The sequence below is a fragment of the Populus alba genome, chromosome 16 (genome assembly GCF_005239225.2).
Source record: "Populus alba chromosome 16, ASM523922v2, whole genome shotgun sequence".
Lineage (NCBI taxonomy): Eukaryota > Viridiplantae > Streptophyta > Magnoliopsida > Malpighiales > Salicaceae > Populus > Populus alba.
In genome coordinates, this window is record NC_133299.1 from 15,647,145 (window position 1) to 15,659,757 (window position 12,613).

Below are 12,613 nucleotides of genomic sequence, written 5' to 3' on the forward strand. Positions count from 1 at the left end.
CTATCCTCGAACCAGCTTTCACGTGCAAAAACTAGTTTATTCTCTCTGTTGATTTTTAAACTATAGTTAAAGCCACAAACGTGTCCTCCTCCTTTTTTCTTTTCTAAGAACGTATCAATTCAACTTGGTTGAATTGAACAAGACTAAGCCTTTACGTAGAGAGGCTCGAAGTTTCAATTTAGGTCAGTGCACTGCCAGGAAAGTGCACAAACAAATTGGAATACGGGAAAAAAAAATTAGGTACAGAAGTGGGCAAGAATTCAAGAGTACCATGAAGAAGAACAACAAGGGATGCAAAATATTTTTTTTTTTTAAAAAAAAAGAATAATTAAAGCTTAAAAAATACACATGACTAATGGAGCCTACTTGCGGATCCCTCAATAAGATCACAATCCAGAAGCTCATAATTTTCTTAAAAGAATTTGTTGTTATCTGCTGTTTTATCTTTATAAACCTGTAGAATGGAAAACCAGAGGAAAAAGGACAAAAACCAATGTAGGCAGCAATTGACTAATTAGTATCCATTGTCCACAAGCAGCATGGACATGAGAACTGCTAGCATACAGATACAAAAAATTTTACATGGTATAGAGTCTTCAAGTACATGCCTTGACATGGACTCCAGATGATGTAGGACTCCATCAACAAAAATGACAAGAAGAAGAAGAAAACCAATCAACCAAACAAAAATTTCAGATCAATGCAGCAGTCAAAGACAGATTATAAGAAGACACCAGTTCAACAAAATGGGTAGCTGCTAAAAAGTTCGAATGGAAAGTTGACTTCATTAATAATTCAGTTTTCTTCCTGTTATGTGCTCCTTCTTATTGGGATATTAGGTCCCAGAGCACCACAGGACAACTCTGCAGCTCGTTCAAGCGGCAAACTACCATCGTAGCAACTGAAATATTTGCCTTGGAAAGCAAATATGCCCCTTAAAAGAGGTCGGATGCAATTTGAACAATCAACAAATCAAGTTAAAACGACAAAACACCATTAGTTTAACAGCTATATATGCTCATGGAATGCAACGAGTGCCGATCATAAAGCAAGGATTACACTTAGAAGCCTGATATGTCAATGCAAGGACCTTCTTTTTTTTTCTTTTTGCTTAGGCCAAGATGAAGCTGTCAGCATAAAGAATGTAAAAATTGATTAGGGATAAATTGATCACTTCTTTTTCAACACAACCATGAACACTTCTTCAATGTAATTGATTAACAAAAGGTTGATTAGGACTTTTGGGGGAGAGAGACTGCAGAGTAGATAGGCAGGACAGTTACAGCACTACTATGCCTCCATACCAAAGGGTAAACGAAGAAAATATAATGATTTAAAATAATATAACTTGGCATTTTTCCATTCACTCTCCCTCAATGGCTTCTCTTCCGGTCCCAGCTTAAAGCATAGTGTTTGACTGAGGTTGAGGCCCTTAAGAGGAGAGCAAAAGGAAGCCATGCCTTTCCCTCAATGAGAAAAAGGAAAGGGCATAATTCTTAACTGTGAAAGGAAAAAATAAGGCAGTAAGTAGAGCGGAAGGAAAACATGGTAACACTTTCTTTTTCTCATTCCATTGGCAAGTGTGAGCAAAAAAATGTAAACCTGACCTTTACATGGAACTGTTATATACCTCATTTCTCTCTCCCTTCTCTTGTTTTGTCCATAGACCCTCGTCAATGTGATATCATTTCTAAATTCTGACTACCACCAAGCAATTTCACTTCTGCTGACACCTATATATATCAACTAAGTTGCCTGAGCTCCATCCATTAAGGCCACTTTCCACCTATTTTCAATCAATGAACTGCTACTAAATCATGGAAATGTTTCTGTTTGTGCCAGCCAGTCATCACAGACCATCCTGCCTTCCCTTTTATCTGTTACAAAGTTCTGGTGCTTTTCTGTCAAATCCCTGGTGGTTTCCAATGTTAGCAAAAAATCAACTTGTGCAAATCATTCGAGGAAACAAGAATAGAAGAACATCAAGAAGACAAACAAAACCTAGACAGAAGATAACAAGCATAGGTCAACTACAAAAAAGTCATATCCATTACATGTCTGTTATAACATCTATTATGGGTAGATGGGTCCAATAATATACAAACTCAACAAAAATCTTATAAATTGAAAACGACAGTTTACATCATTTATAATCAGACATCCTGGCAGTGGTAACATAAAAACATTGTTGTTCCCTTATTTGCAACTTGTTGTTCTAAAACTTAAAACCTGTCCTTCCAATAACATTTGTAAATCCTTCCGATAACTTTCAAAATTATTTTATGCTCAAAACTCGAGCATTTATCCCCAAGATTAAGGCTGCCTTCACATGACAATGATGTTTGTGCCGTCACCATTTAAAGAGTTATACAGAGTCATTGAAACCCTACTCAGAAAGTTCACCTTGTGTTTTTTTTTTTAATCATTAAAAGACACCCATAATAGTTCTCAGCTTCTTATGCCTTGAAGGTCAAGTCATTCAAATTCAAACAAGAAAGCAAGCTAAGAAAACTTCAAGGCTGGCAAATGTCACAAGAACCGATCAGATTAATGTCCCTTCGGTTTTGATCTGGGCCTTATCGTTCCAGAGTCTGTTCAAGTAGGAATTTTTGAATGATCAAAAAAGTTAAATTTATGATTCTTGTTTCCACATCTACTTGATTTACATGGCAACATGATTCAACTCAGCACTCCCTTTACATCTACAAGGAAGGTTTCTGATGTTCACCAAAGCATTTTTTAAAAGAAAAACAAAATCAAATTAATGCACCATCAGATAATTTTTAACACTTTTACTGTGAACTAATTAAGAGTAAGCATGCACTTACCATTGAGCTTAACAGCTTCATGCAACAGGAAATCCAGAGAATGGATAACTTGATGGGAGCCATCTTCAAGTGTGTATTTCCACAAAGTAATTTACATCTCAACTGGAACCTCCAACAGGTTTTGATAACCAATAATCAGGTCCTCTTCTCAGTATCTCAGCTTCTCTTGCTATTTGAATGTCCGAAGGCCAAAAATGATGGCGTACAAGTTTAAAAAGAAAATGAGGGAGCAATCCAATAACTATTGTGAGAAAAATGGTAAGCCAATAGGTAGGTGACTTTGCCAGATGGTAAATGGTCCTGCCAAAGGAAAATTGCATGCATTAGCTTATGTGAATAAAGCCCAAATAAAAGCAAAATTTATACTTCTAATGACACCAATAATACTAACCCATAATTAGGGAAGATAGGTATAGAATCCAATACCACCACACAAGCAAATGCAACTATCACAGATCCCCAAACAGCAATATGAGTAATAGAAACCCAGCGTCGAACATCCATTGCCAGGTGTACATTGACAATGATAACAACAGCTACTGTCCACAAATTGCCCATGCTCCATATATCAATTGTGCTCTCCTTATAAACGATGACAGGTATGCCAAAGAGAACAAGACTCTGCCACAGTGTATCAGCCATTGTGACCCAGAATAGGCGTATATTGTAGGCCTCATGTCTATACCCCACACCATAAATTTTTGGATACCGTAACAGTGTCCGATGGCTTAAGTCCTTGTCCAGAATACCAACAACAATAGTAGGAACAGAAGTATAGACAACAGAATAAAGAACACTGCTCCAATCTGTCAATGCTGAAGTTGTTGAAAAAGCTGTGAACAATATATACCTACAGGTGCCAAAAACAGAAAGACACAGTGACTTAGGACACAAACTCAGATAGTTATGCATAATATACAATTCAAAGAAAACAAGAGTACGTAGTTTAGAATTTTAAAGATAAGACAAATTCATAGTTTAGAATTTATTCCAAAACAGACATCTTATTCAAAGTAAATTCTACACAAAGATAAGCACTTGAACAGCAGATACACAAACCCCAAGCAATATAGGACTTCAACCATGAACTGTAGAAGTGGTACTAAAAAGCAAAGAAACCTCCAATCAACCTACCGAGAAAGGAGTTCTAAATAGGCCCAGCCAATGAACCTAAAATTAGAATGAGTGGAGGGGCAAATTTTTGGATAAACAAAGAATAGAACCCTGTTTCAGATATCTTCTAGACCATGCAAAGTGATCTCGAAAAATGGCAAGGAAATAACAAGCGCCAATATCATCCAAGAATGGCGTCTTATTCCTTGTAGTTGCAAATAATTGGGGATTAATAGCTTGATTCTAAGCTATTACATGATTTAACCCCATGAACACCAGAAATCTATCCCATGAACAAGCATGAAACAGAAAGAAATCAAGAAATAAAGGGCAACGGACTTAGGTGTACCAGAATAGCATCAATACAAAAACAGCATTGCGGTAGAAGTTGTAGAGAACCAAATAACCCATGCGTTGATAATTCCAGTGTCCATGTACCAAAAGTAGTCTGTTCAGAAACCGAAACTGTCCCATAGCAAAATCTGATGCCATAACAGCTTGACGCCCTTCCTGGCCACATATTCCAACACCAACATCCGCCATTTGGATCATTGAAACATCATTAGCTCCTACAAAATGCCAATATTCAGAGGGAGTAAAAGAAAATTCATTTGCTTGTGCATCCAGATTAAAGAAAACAAATAGCTCAGAGACATAAGCATTCAACCATTAATAGCAGCTTAATTAAGGGTGAGTTCTTTGATTTGGTTCTGAATAATTTCAAGGGATAATCAATAGCTGCAACGACAATTAAAATATCTAACCATCTCAGTTCATAGTGATTACATCTTGCTTTGTCTCCTGGATCTAGATACTTCTGTCTGTCTTAAAACAACCTATTTGTTTTACATACCTTGTTATCCTATCAAAAACACAAAAAAATTCGAGGTAAAAAACATTATTAACCTAAAAAGGCCTTATTTAGGAAGCCTTCAATAGTGCCTTCAACCATACCTGAGATAAGAATCAGGAAGAGAGGTGCAATTTTATAGACTCCTACCATCTCCCTCAATGGAACATTTTCCATATGAAATGAAAAATGGTCTCATGCATCATCTATCAGCTGCCACCAAAACAGGAGTTGCCCCAAAATGAGGTAGCTTGCCCTAACATGAAAACCTAACTAAGATGTTGCACGCATTATAACCTAAAGTTGCAACATTTTCCTAAAAAATTAATTATTAATATTCTAGATAAATCTAATGTAGAGACTAAGAGATTAAAAGTTGACCAATAAATTCAGGTAATCTATTTTTACTATACGAGAAATTGAGTTTTGGAAAGAGGATTTGACATCAACAATTTGCAAGTCTCTGATTCCTTAAACTCATTGTCTAGAGATTTTTTGGCCTAAGGATTACTCTTGACCACCTCTTACGGCCATTAGGCTGAGCATTAAAATAGGTAGTTATGATGAATAAGGGAAGGCAGTTCTAAAAGAAAAGAAAACACTTGTAAAGGGTATACTTGATATTCTTAGTCTAATTACATTTATGTCCCTTACAGAGCTGATGAATTTTCTATTATTAAACTTCAAATATCTGAAGTGTGAGTAAATGAGTTCTAACATATGAAACTAGCAACCACGAATAGAGGCTTTGTGACATTTAATTAACCCTTCATGTTTCCTTCCTAGTATGGCATTAAGCTCACTAAAAGATTAAAAAAAAAAGGTTGAATAAAGCACTATTCTTTCTGTCTGTCAATGAAAAAATCTACTATTTCCTATGAAAGGGAGGCAAAAATCTACACAAATATACTTTCCATAACACAAGTGTATATCCTCCTAATCTTCTACTGTATAGAGTGAAAAAAATGAGACAAATCAAATACGCAAGACATTTGACAATATGGCCAGAAAACTGACTAGGGAGTGAGTTCGGCTGCAGGGTAAGGTAATAAAATACATGTAACATTTAATTTGAGCACCACATTCTGGACAGAGGAGACAAACCAAGCCAAAGCCAGATGTTAAATGATGGAGCATTACCCCTTGCTGTTATCTTAAGATTTTGGGCCGCGCAAAACATGGAGACCCACTATTTTTTTTTTTTTTTCAAATGACATGTATTAGTAGTTAATTAATTGAGAAAAAAAAAGCTTAAAATAAAACTGATCCAGATCTTAGATGTTGGAGCATCACCCCTAGTTGTTATTCTAAGATGTGGGACCACAAAACACTAGATGTTGTATTTTTTTAATTTTATTTCAAATGTTAAGACATTCGTAGTTAATTAAAATGAAAAAAAACTAACTAATAATCAAGCTGAACAGAGCTTGCCCTGTACTAGGAGAAGGACAGGAAGTGCTCAAATCATCTTTCCATGACAAAGGACACTGCACTTGCCTTTCCAAGCAAGCCTAAAACATTTTCTTACAAAATAAAATTCTGCAAGATAACTCACCATCACCAATAGCCAATGTCATATCATCTGTTCGGCTCTTGATTAGATCAACAATCCCTGCCTTCTGTAATGGCGCAACACGACAGCAAAGCACAACCTTACAATAAGTTGCGATGTCAAAAAGCTGTAAAGGGATCATAAAAGAACTGGTTATTAACAATATCAAATTTATACCAAATAGGCTAAGTTCTACAAATATAGACATGGAACTCAAAGTATCAAATGCCAGAAAGTATAAATTGAAGTACGAAATCAAATCCAAATGTTGTATAAGATGTAGGAGAATAATTTTTACTTCTGACTCTAGTTCTTTCTCCAAAATGTACACCAAACTGTTCCCATCAATTATGAGAGATATTGGCGCTTCCTCCTTCCTTTCTGGCCTCTCAAGGTGGTCCATTTCAGCATTCTTGTTGCATGTCAAATATTGGCTTCCTTTGTTTGATGGTTTTAAACCACACTTGGCCTTCGCTTCTGCCAAAAGTTTTCTGCATTCATTCTCTGAGTTGCCATTTATAATAATTTGTTCCATATCCGGCGCCAGGAGTTTGCAAGAGAGGCCAATAGATATTGCTGTCTCTTGCTTATCACCAGTCAGAACCCAGACCTTTATCCCTGCTTGCCGGAGGGACTCAATGGCTTCTGGCACACCTTCCTGTAGCTTGTCTTCGATTGCAGTTGCACCAAGTAAATTCAAGTCGCACTCTACGAGGGCTGCTGTTTGACGTAGCTTTGCTGCTCTGTCAGTCAAAGACGTGCTTGCATCATCAAACTTGCATTGCCACAGCTCAAGTTCTTCCTCTGTAAGATCCCTTGCAGCAATCACAAGTGTGCGTAAACCTTGTGATGAATATTCAGTCAAATGACTCTGTGTTGCTGCACGCCTGGCGCGATCATCCATTCCTGAGTCTTTTGCTAAAATACTTAACACTGAAGTATCAGCACCTTTGACCAGCACCTTTACAGCATTGTTAGGAAATCTGATCACAACAGACATTCGTTTCCGGACACTATCGAATTCATGCATGCCCAACACGCCAAACCTAAATTTCACAGAATACTCTTTATTACCATTTTCTCCATTGCTAAGAAATAAAAAAGTATCTTCAAATGACAGGAGAGATGGTTTGAGTTTTGTTCTTCAGAAAAGCAATTAATGCATGATAATAAGAGAATGGTGGTGTGGACTCAGGAGAAATTCTGTACCTTAATTTCTCACCATTAACATCAATTACTATATGTCCAGATGTTCGCTCGAAGAGAGTATAACCATAAGCAGAGGCTGCAGCAACTAATGCTTGCTCATCAGGAGATTCACCCTGATAGTCAATGGTTTCTACATCCTCAGAAAATTGACAGTCTGTGCTGCTAGAAAATCCATCATGAGTACGAATTGGGACCACGGTGTTACAAGCAGCTAGTGCAAGGAAAAACTCATGTGCAGCAATCCTTTCATCTCCAACTAAATCTTTGTGCAACAACTCCAAGAGTTCTGAATCAACAGCAATTGTAGATTTAAGTTTCCATCTCTTATTGGTGGTTGCACCTGCAAGTGATAAAAGGAAAATGGAATATCATAAAAAATGAAATCCTAACATGCATTACGATGATGAAATCTATTCTAATAGCTCACTAACTGAAAAGTACACAGTATTTACACGATCATCTTTGATAAGTATGATAAATGCAAAATGCAATGATAATGCATTGGCTAGATCAATATATGCCATAACAAGGATAGACAAGCTTCAGATTAAGAATTACATTTTAACAAGTACATAGTGGGAAAAAAGAGGTGAATTTGAATGACCTGAATCCATAAAGGAAAACCGAAATATAATAGACTGCCAGTGCAATACGTCAATGTCGCAACTTCTGATTAAATGGCAAAGGGTACAACATATTCTCAAGGTGTAATACATGATCTAAAAGCAAGACTACAACAAACTCTATCCTGTACTGAAGTTGATAATCAAGTGATGCAGAATTTACTACCTGAAACATTCTCTTCCTGCATTTGATCAGCGGTTAGCAAAGAGCCTCCATAACTTTTCCCATTTACACTTGCTCTTTGAAATTCCATTTTGTTCTCGGTAAGTGTCCCTGTCTTGTCTGAAAAAACATAGCGTATTTGACCCAAATCCTCATTTATATTCAAAGATCTGCACTGAAACCTTGAGTTAGAGCTACTGTCATACATGTGCCTGTCTCCAATCATGAAATAGGACTGCCCTATACGAACCAGCTCCATTGTAATATAAAGAGATATGGGAATCATTATCTGAAATACTATGATAGAACTCAAAAATGAGAAAAAAATCTCCATAGGAATCCCATAAAATTTGTATCTTTTCCCATAATCCTTCCCAGGGGTTAAGTATCTCTTTCTGTAATAAGGCAAATAATCAAGCTGGTTCTCATATCGTGCAAGCCAAAGACCCATTCCTACTGCGACAACCAGACACATCATGAACAGAAAAATAGACAACCATAGAGTCTCCCGGTTCATGTAAGCTTCAAGTTTGCTTCTTTTGGAAGGAGAAGCTGCGCTATTCAACATTGCTTTTGTTTCCTGGCCAGCATACACCACAACACCAATTATCCAACCAGTGTTCTTCAGCTGACAGCCACGCAAAACAATGTTAGATTGACTAAGGGAAAACTTTTGCCCATTGAACTCCATGTTGGCTGTGAACTCATAAATATTCCTGTTAGGCTGCTCACATCTTATAAGCCCTGAAATTGCACCCCCTTCCAATACAGCTAAAGATGCTTCCTGCTTAGCAAACCTTGTCTTCAAGTTTGACTCACCATCCAAATTCATTGTTTGTATGTAAGCAACACCACTAGGATCACTTGTCCCTAGCAAAACCATGTCACAAGGAATTGTCTCATCAGCACTGATCTTCAAAACTTCACCAGCTCGTATCCTTTTCCATTCCTTCGATCTAAATTGGCCACATTGTAGAACTAGAGCCTCTCGGTTATTCTCGTTGCGGTCAGATCTATGCCTTCTCCAATCCTCATAACCATCTTTTATCGCCGTGACACAAAGTACAAACAAGAGAGGAAAAAGGGACACTGTTCTCCCAAAAACTGCAAGAGGAGGAAGCTGATTGAGAGCAGCAATGGCCAGAAAATACAGATAAGCAACCCGATGGAACTGAATGAAAAGATTCTTTGGCAAGAAGGTAATCAAAGTATATTTGCTGGTTCGGATCTCATTGCCAGTGAATTCATACTGGTCATTGGTTCTCCTCGGATCATTAATGTAGATGAACCGAGCATCTTCTTCCCGCAACACACCTTCATCAAACTGCACACTTTTCCGGCGGCTCCTCCCTTTAGGCTTACCCAGGTTACCAGAATCCCTTGAAATATCAAAGCTAGCAGAAAAGGTTGTGTTATTGTCGTTGTGCAGCATTTCCTTAGCACTTGAACCCCACGATACGAGGTGTTTGCTTGGTTGCGTGGCGCATTGCAATGAAACTTCCTCAAAAAACTCAGAGTCGAGAGAATGGAGCCTCTTCGTAGTCACAGCCGAATTGAAACTTTCTCCAGCTGTGTTCACACTATGGAGGTTAGTATCACCAACAAATCGAACCTCGCTTTTATCCTTCTCCAAACAATCTACCTCAAATGGCTCTCCTCGTGCAAGATGGAGGATAGAAGTATTGAAAGAACCATCTGGGCGAGATATGCCCAAAGCACCAAAACTGCCTGAAGGATGAGGCAATGGCTGCCTAGATGCAGGAGAATTATCCAGAGATGAAAGCAATTCCCGGCCTGAAGTCATAAATAATCCTCCAATGACCACATTGGAGAATCAAACAAAAAACATTGCCCACTTTCAGTCACCATTAAAAAACAAATCCCTTATCGAAATCCAATCAAAACAACCGTTCATTTCCAAGATTGGCAACCCCCATTAACACCCACAACAAACCCGTCGTTCTTCTACCTCAAACATCCAAAACCTACTAAAATTTTCCAACCCTTTTTTTATACAAACAAGCCCTCCTTCCTCTTCTGTGCCTCTATCACCTCGGAACTAAAACGCAGGGTTGATAAATAAGCAAATGGGGTTTCAAGAAATAACAAAACCTGTGATTCAATCCAATGTTGACAGATCCCTGATCGATCCAGACAATACAGTCTCCACTGATTTGTTTCCCTCTTACATAAGACAAAACTGAAGACACAAATGAAACAACGCTACCCCAGTTATTATCGAAAAAAGAAAATCATCATTACAGCTAACAAACAACAAAATGTGATTAATAAAACAGGAAAAAAAATACCGGAGCGAGGCAGAGAGGGGGGGGGGGGCGCGGAAGGGAAAGGGTTTTATCGTCTTGGGATTAGAGAAAGGAAGGTGATGAATGCACTGAATACTAAATGATGGTAAAAAATGGCAGAGCCAGAAGAGAGACAGAAACAATGTGGTTAGAAACGGGTCAGATCTCTCATTTATTACGCCATAAACGACGATTTCTCGTCGTTGCTGTCTCTTTTGTTGTCTATTTGGTCGATCATTTATATGTTGTCTGTCAGAAGAAAGAAAGAAAAGAGGAAACGGAAGGCGGATGGGATGGCCGATGATGGAGATAGAAGAGAAGAGTACGAAAAACGAGGAAATCGGAGGGAGAAAAGAAGGATTGAATAAAATGGTGTGATGGTACGCGATTGATTATTTATTCCTAACACAAGATATAAAACCACAATCTCTTACCTTCCCTCCGCTCCTCTCTCTCCCTTCCTCTTTTCTTCCTGTTTCTTTCCTACATACAAGGAGACATGGTTGTTCCACGATAGACTTCGAAAAGAAAATGGAACATCTTGGTTAAATATTTTTATTAAATTAATTGTGTTGTTTTATTATTATTATTTTAAAAAAGATTATTATTAGTTTAACCCCGTTTTTAAAACGGTTGAGTTATCGTATTTTATTGAATTATTTTTTTAAATATTAAAATCTTGTTTATTAAAGATTAAATATTTTATTATTTTAAAGATTAAAATCTTGTTTAAAAAAATATAATATTAAAATCTTGTTTATTAAAGATTAATGAGTTCAAATATTATTATTTTATTTTAATTCTATAATTAATATTTCGTTAGTTGTCTCATAAGAAAACATAAGATGAACTCAACCCAGTAGAAATCATAGGTTAATGTAAAGACTATAATATATAATTATATTCGTAAGAGTATAGTATAAAATGTTGTTACTTTTTTATATGGGATTTACGTATAATGCATCCGTACACGTATATTATAATGAGTGGTCAGATTAATCAGGACATGGTCTTAGGAATTCAGAGGGCTAGGGCACATGACAAGAAGAGTGACCTGTGCAGTGTCAAGGGTTGCTGTCTTGTGACGTTTGACAGTAAAGGGAAAGAGACCCTTCAGATTCTGGGGTTGTCCTTTCTCTCTTTTAGTATAATTGTTTCTGTGTTGAAAATTAATAATTTTAAAAATTTTAAAAACATTATAACATAATACGTTAAAAACAGTGCCCTGAGCAGACGATGTGTTGTAAAGTCAGCAAGGTTTGTCTGATACCTGCTGGAGAATTCCTCCCTTCTTCCATGCATTTTGGCCGTTGATGCTTGAGAGTACAAAAGTACATCTTAGATCGTGTGGTGATGCAGAGAGGATTCCAAATCTCTTTTTGCTGTATTATTTTACTCGGAATAGAGCCTCCTCCGACATGGGACATGGGCGGCGTCAGCAAGTTTTCTGTGTGATGATGTCTGTGCTCAGTTAAGTTGCACAGAAAGAGAAGGCTACTTGTTCCTCAGATGTTTTCCTTTGCTGTACCCTTGTAACTTAATTTGGTAAATGATCTTGCTTTTGCCCCAATTGCTTATGCTTTTTGGTGAATTCTTTTGAGTGTAGCACGGTTAAAATTTTTTTAGAAAATTAACATTGTTTTGAAAATATTAAAAGAAATAACATGATAAGCCGCATATCTTATTTGGCACTTGTAAAAAAAAAAATCTTATAGTATTAAAGCATTTAATTTAACTACATCTAAAAATTATCTACACTACATAATATTGTCCAACTCGAGAATGAGTCCGTAGCGTCCATGCAATAATCAATACCAAAATCATCATAGCTTATAAAAGGATCTAGAATACTCAGGGACAAGCCTGGTTCACTTATGGGCAGCCATACCTTCCTAACTATATGTCCTCGATTCGACTCACAAGTCGCAGATGAGGCATGTAACTCATCAAGGAGTTTTTTTCAACCATT

At 37.1% G+C, this 12,613-nt stretch overlaps 1 protein-coding gene across 4 annotated transcripts; it reads right to left on the bottom strand.

Annotated features, from left to right (window-relative positions):
* Window positions 1-319: 319 nt before the first annotated feature.
* Window positions 320-11,213, bottom strand: LOC118047205 (phospholipid-transporting ATPase 1). 4 transcript variants are annotated; one of them, XM_073405382.1, is made up of 10 exons: window positions 10,648-11,151; window positions 8,342-10,538; window positions 7,553-7,892; window positions 6,642-7,389; window positions 6,347-6,470; window positions 4,291-4,510; window positions 3,220-3,678; window positions 2,829-3,128; window positions 1,631-1,912; window positions 320-1,500 (listed from the first exon to the last, which is right to left on the bottom strand). In XM_073405382.1, the coding sequence occupies exons 2-8, from the start codon at window positions 10,140-10,142 to the stop codon at window positions 2,927-2,929; spliced, it is 3,894 nt and encodes a 1,297-aa protein (XP_073261483.1). In that variant the 5' UTR covers window positions 10,143-10,538; window positions 10,648-11,151; the 3' UTR covers window positions 320-1,500; window positions 1,631-1,912; window positions 2,829-2,926. The 4 variants fall into 4 exon arrangements, with proteins under 4 accessions (XP_073261483.1, XP_034912323.1, XP_034912324.1 ...); XM_035056432.2 differs by lacking the exon at window positions 320-1,500 and having other exon boundaries at window positions 1,541-1,912; window positions 11,079-11,213; XM_035056433.2 differs by lacking the exon at window positions 320-1,500 and having other exon boundaries at window positions 1,541-1,901.
* Between the last annotated feature and the right edge of the window lie 1,400 nt (window positions 11,214-12,613).

What these genes read in the sequence shown, in the direction of transcription:
- LOC118047205 (XM_073405382.1), bottom strand. Translation starts at nt 10,142, where the DNA reads ATGACTTCAGGCCGGGAATTGCTTTCATCTCTGGATAATTCTCCTGCA. An exon ending in GCAGGAAGAGAATGTTTCAG is followed by an intron (nt 7,893 to 8,341) that starts GTAGTAAATTCT and finishes TATCACTTGCAG; the next exon opens with GTGCAACCACCAATAAGAGA. An exon ending in AGAAAGAACTAGAGTCAGAA is followed by an intron (nt 6,471 to 6,641) that starts GTAAAAATTATT and finishes ATCCCTTTACAG; the next exon opens with CTTTTTGACATCGCAACTTA.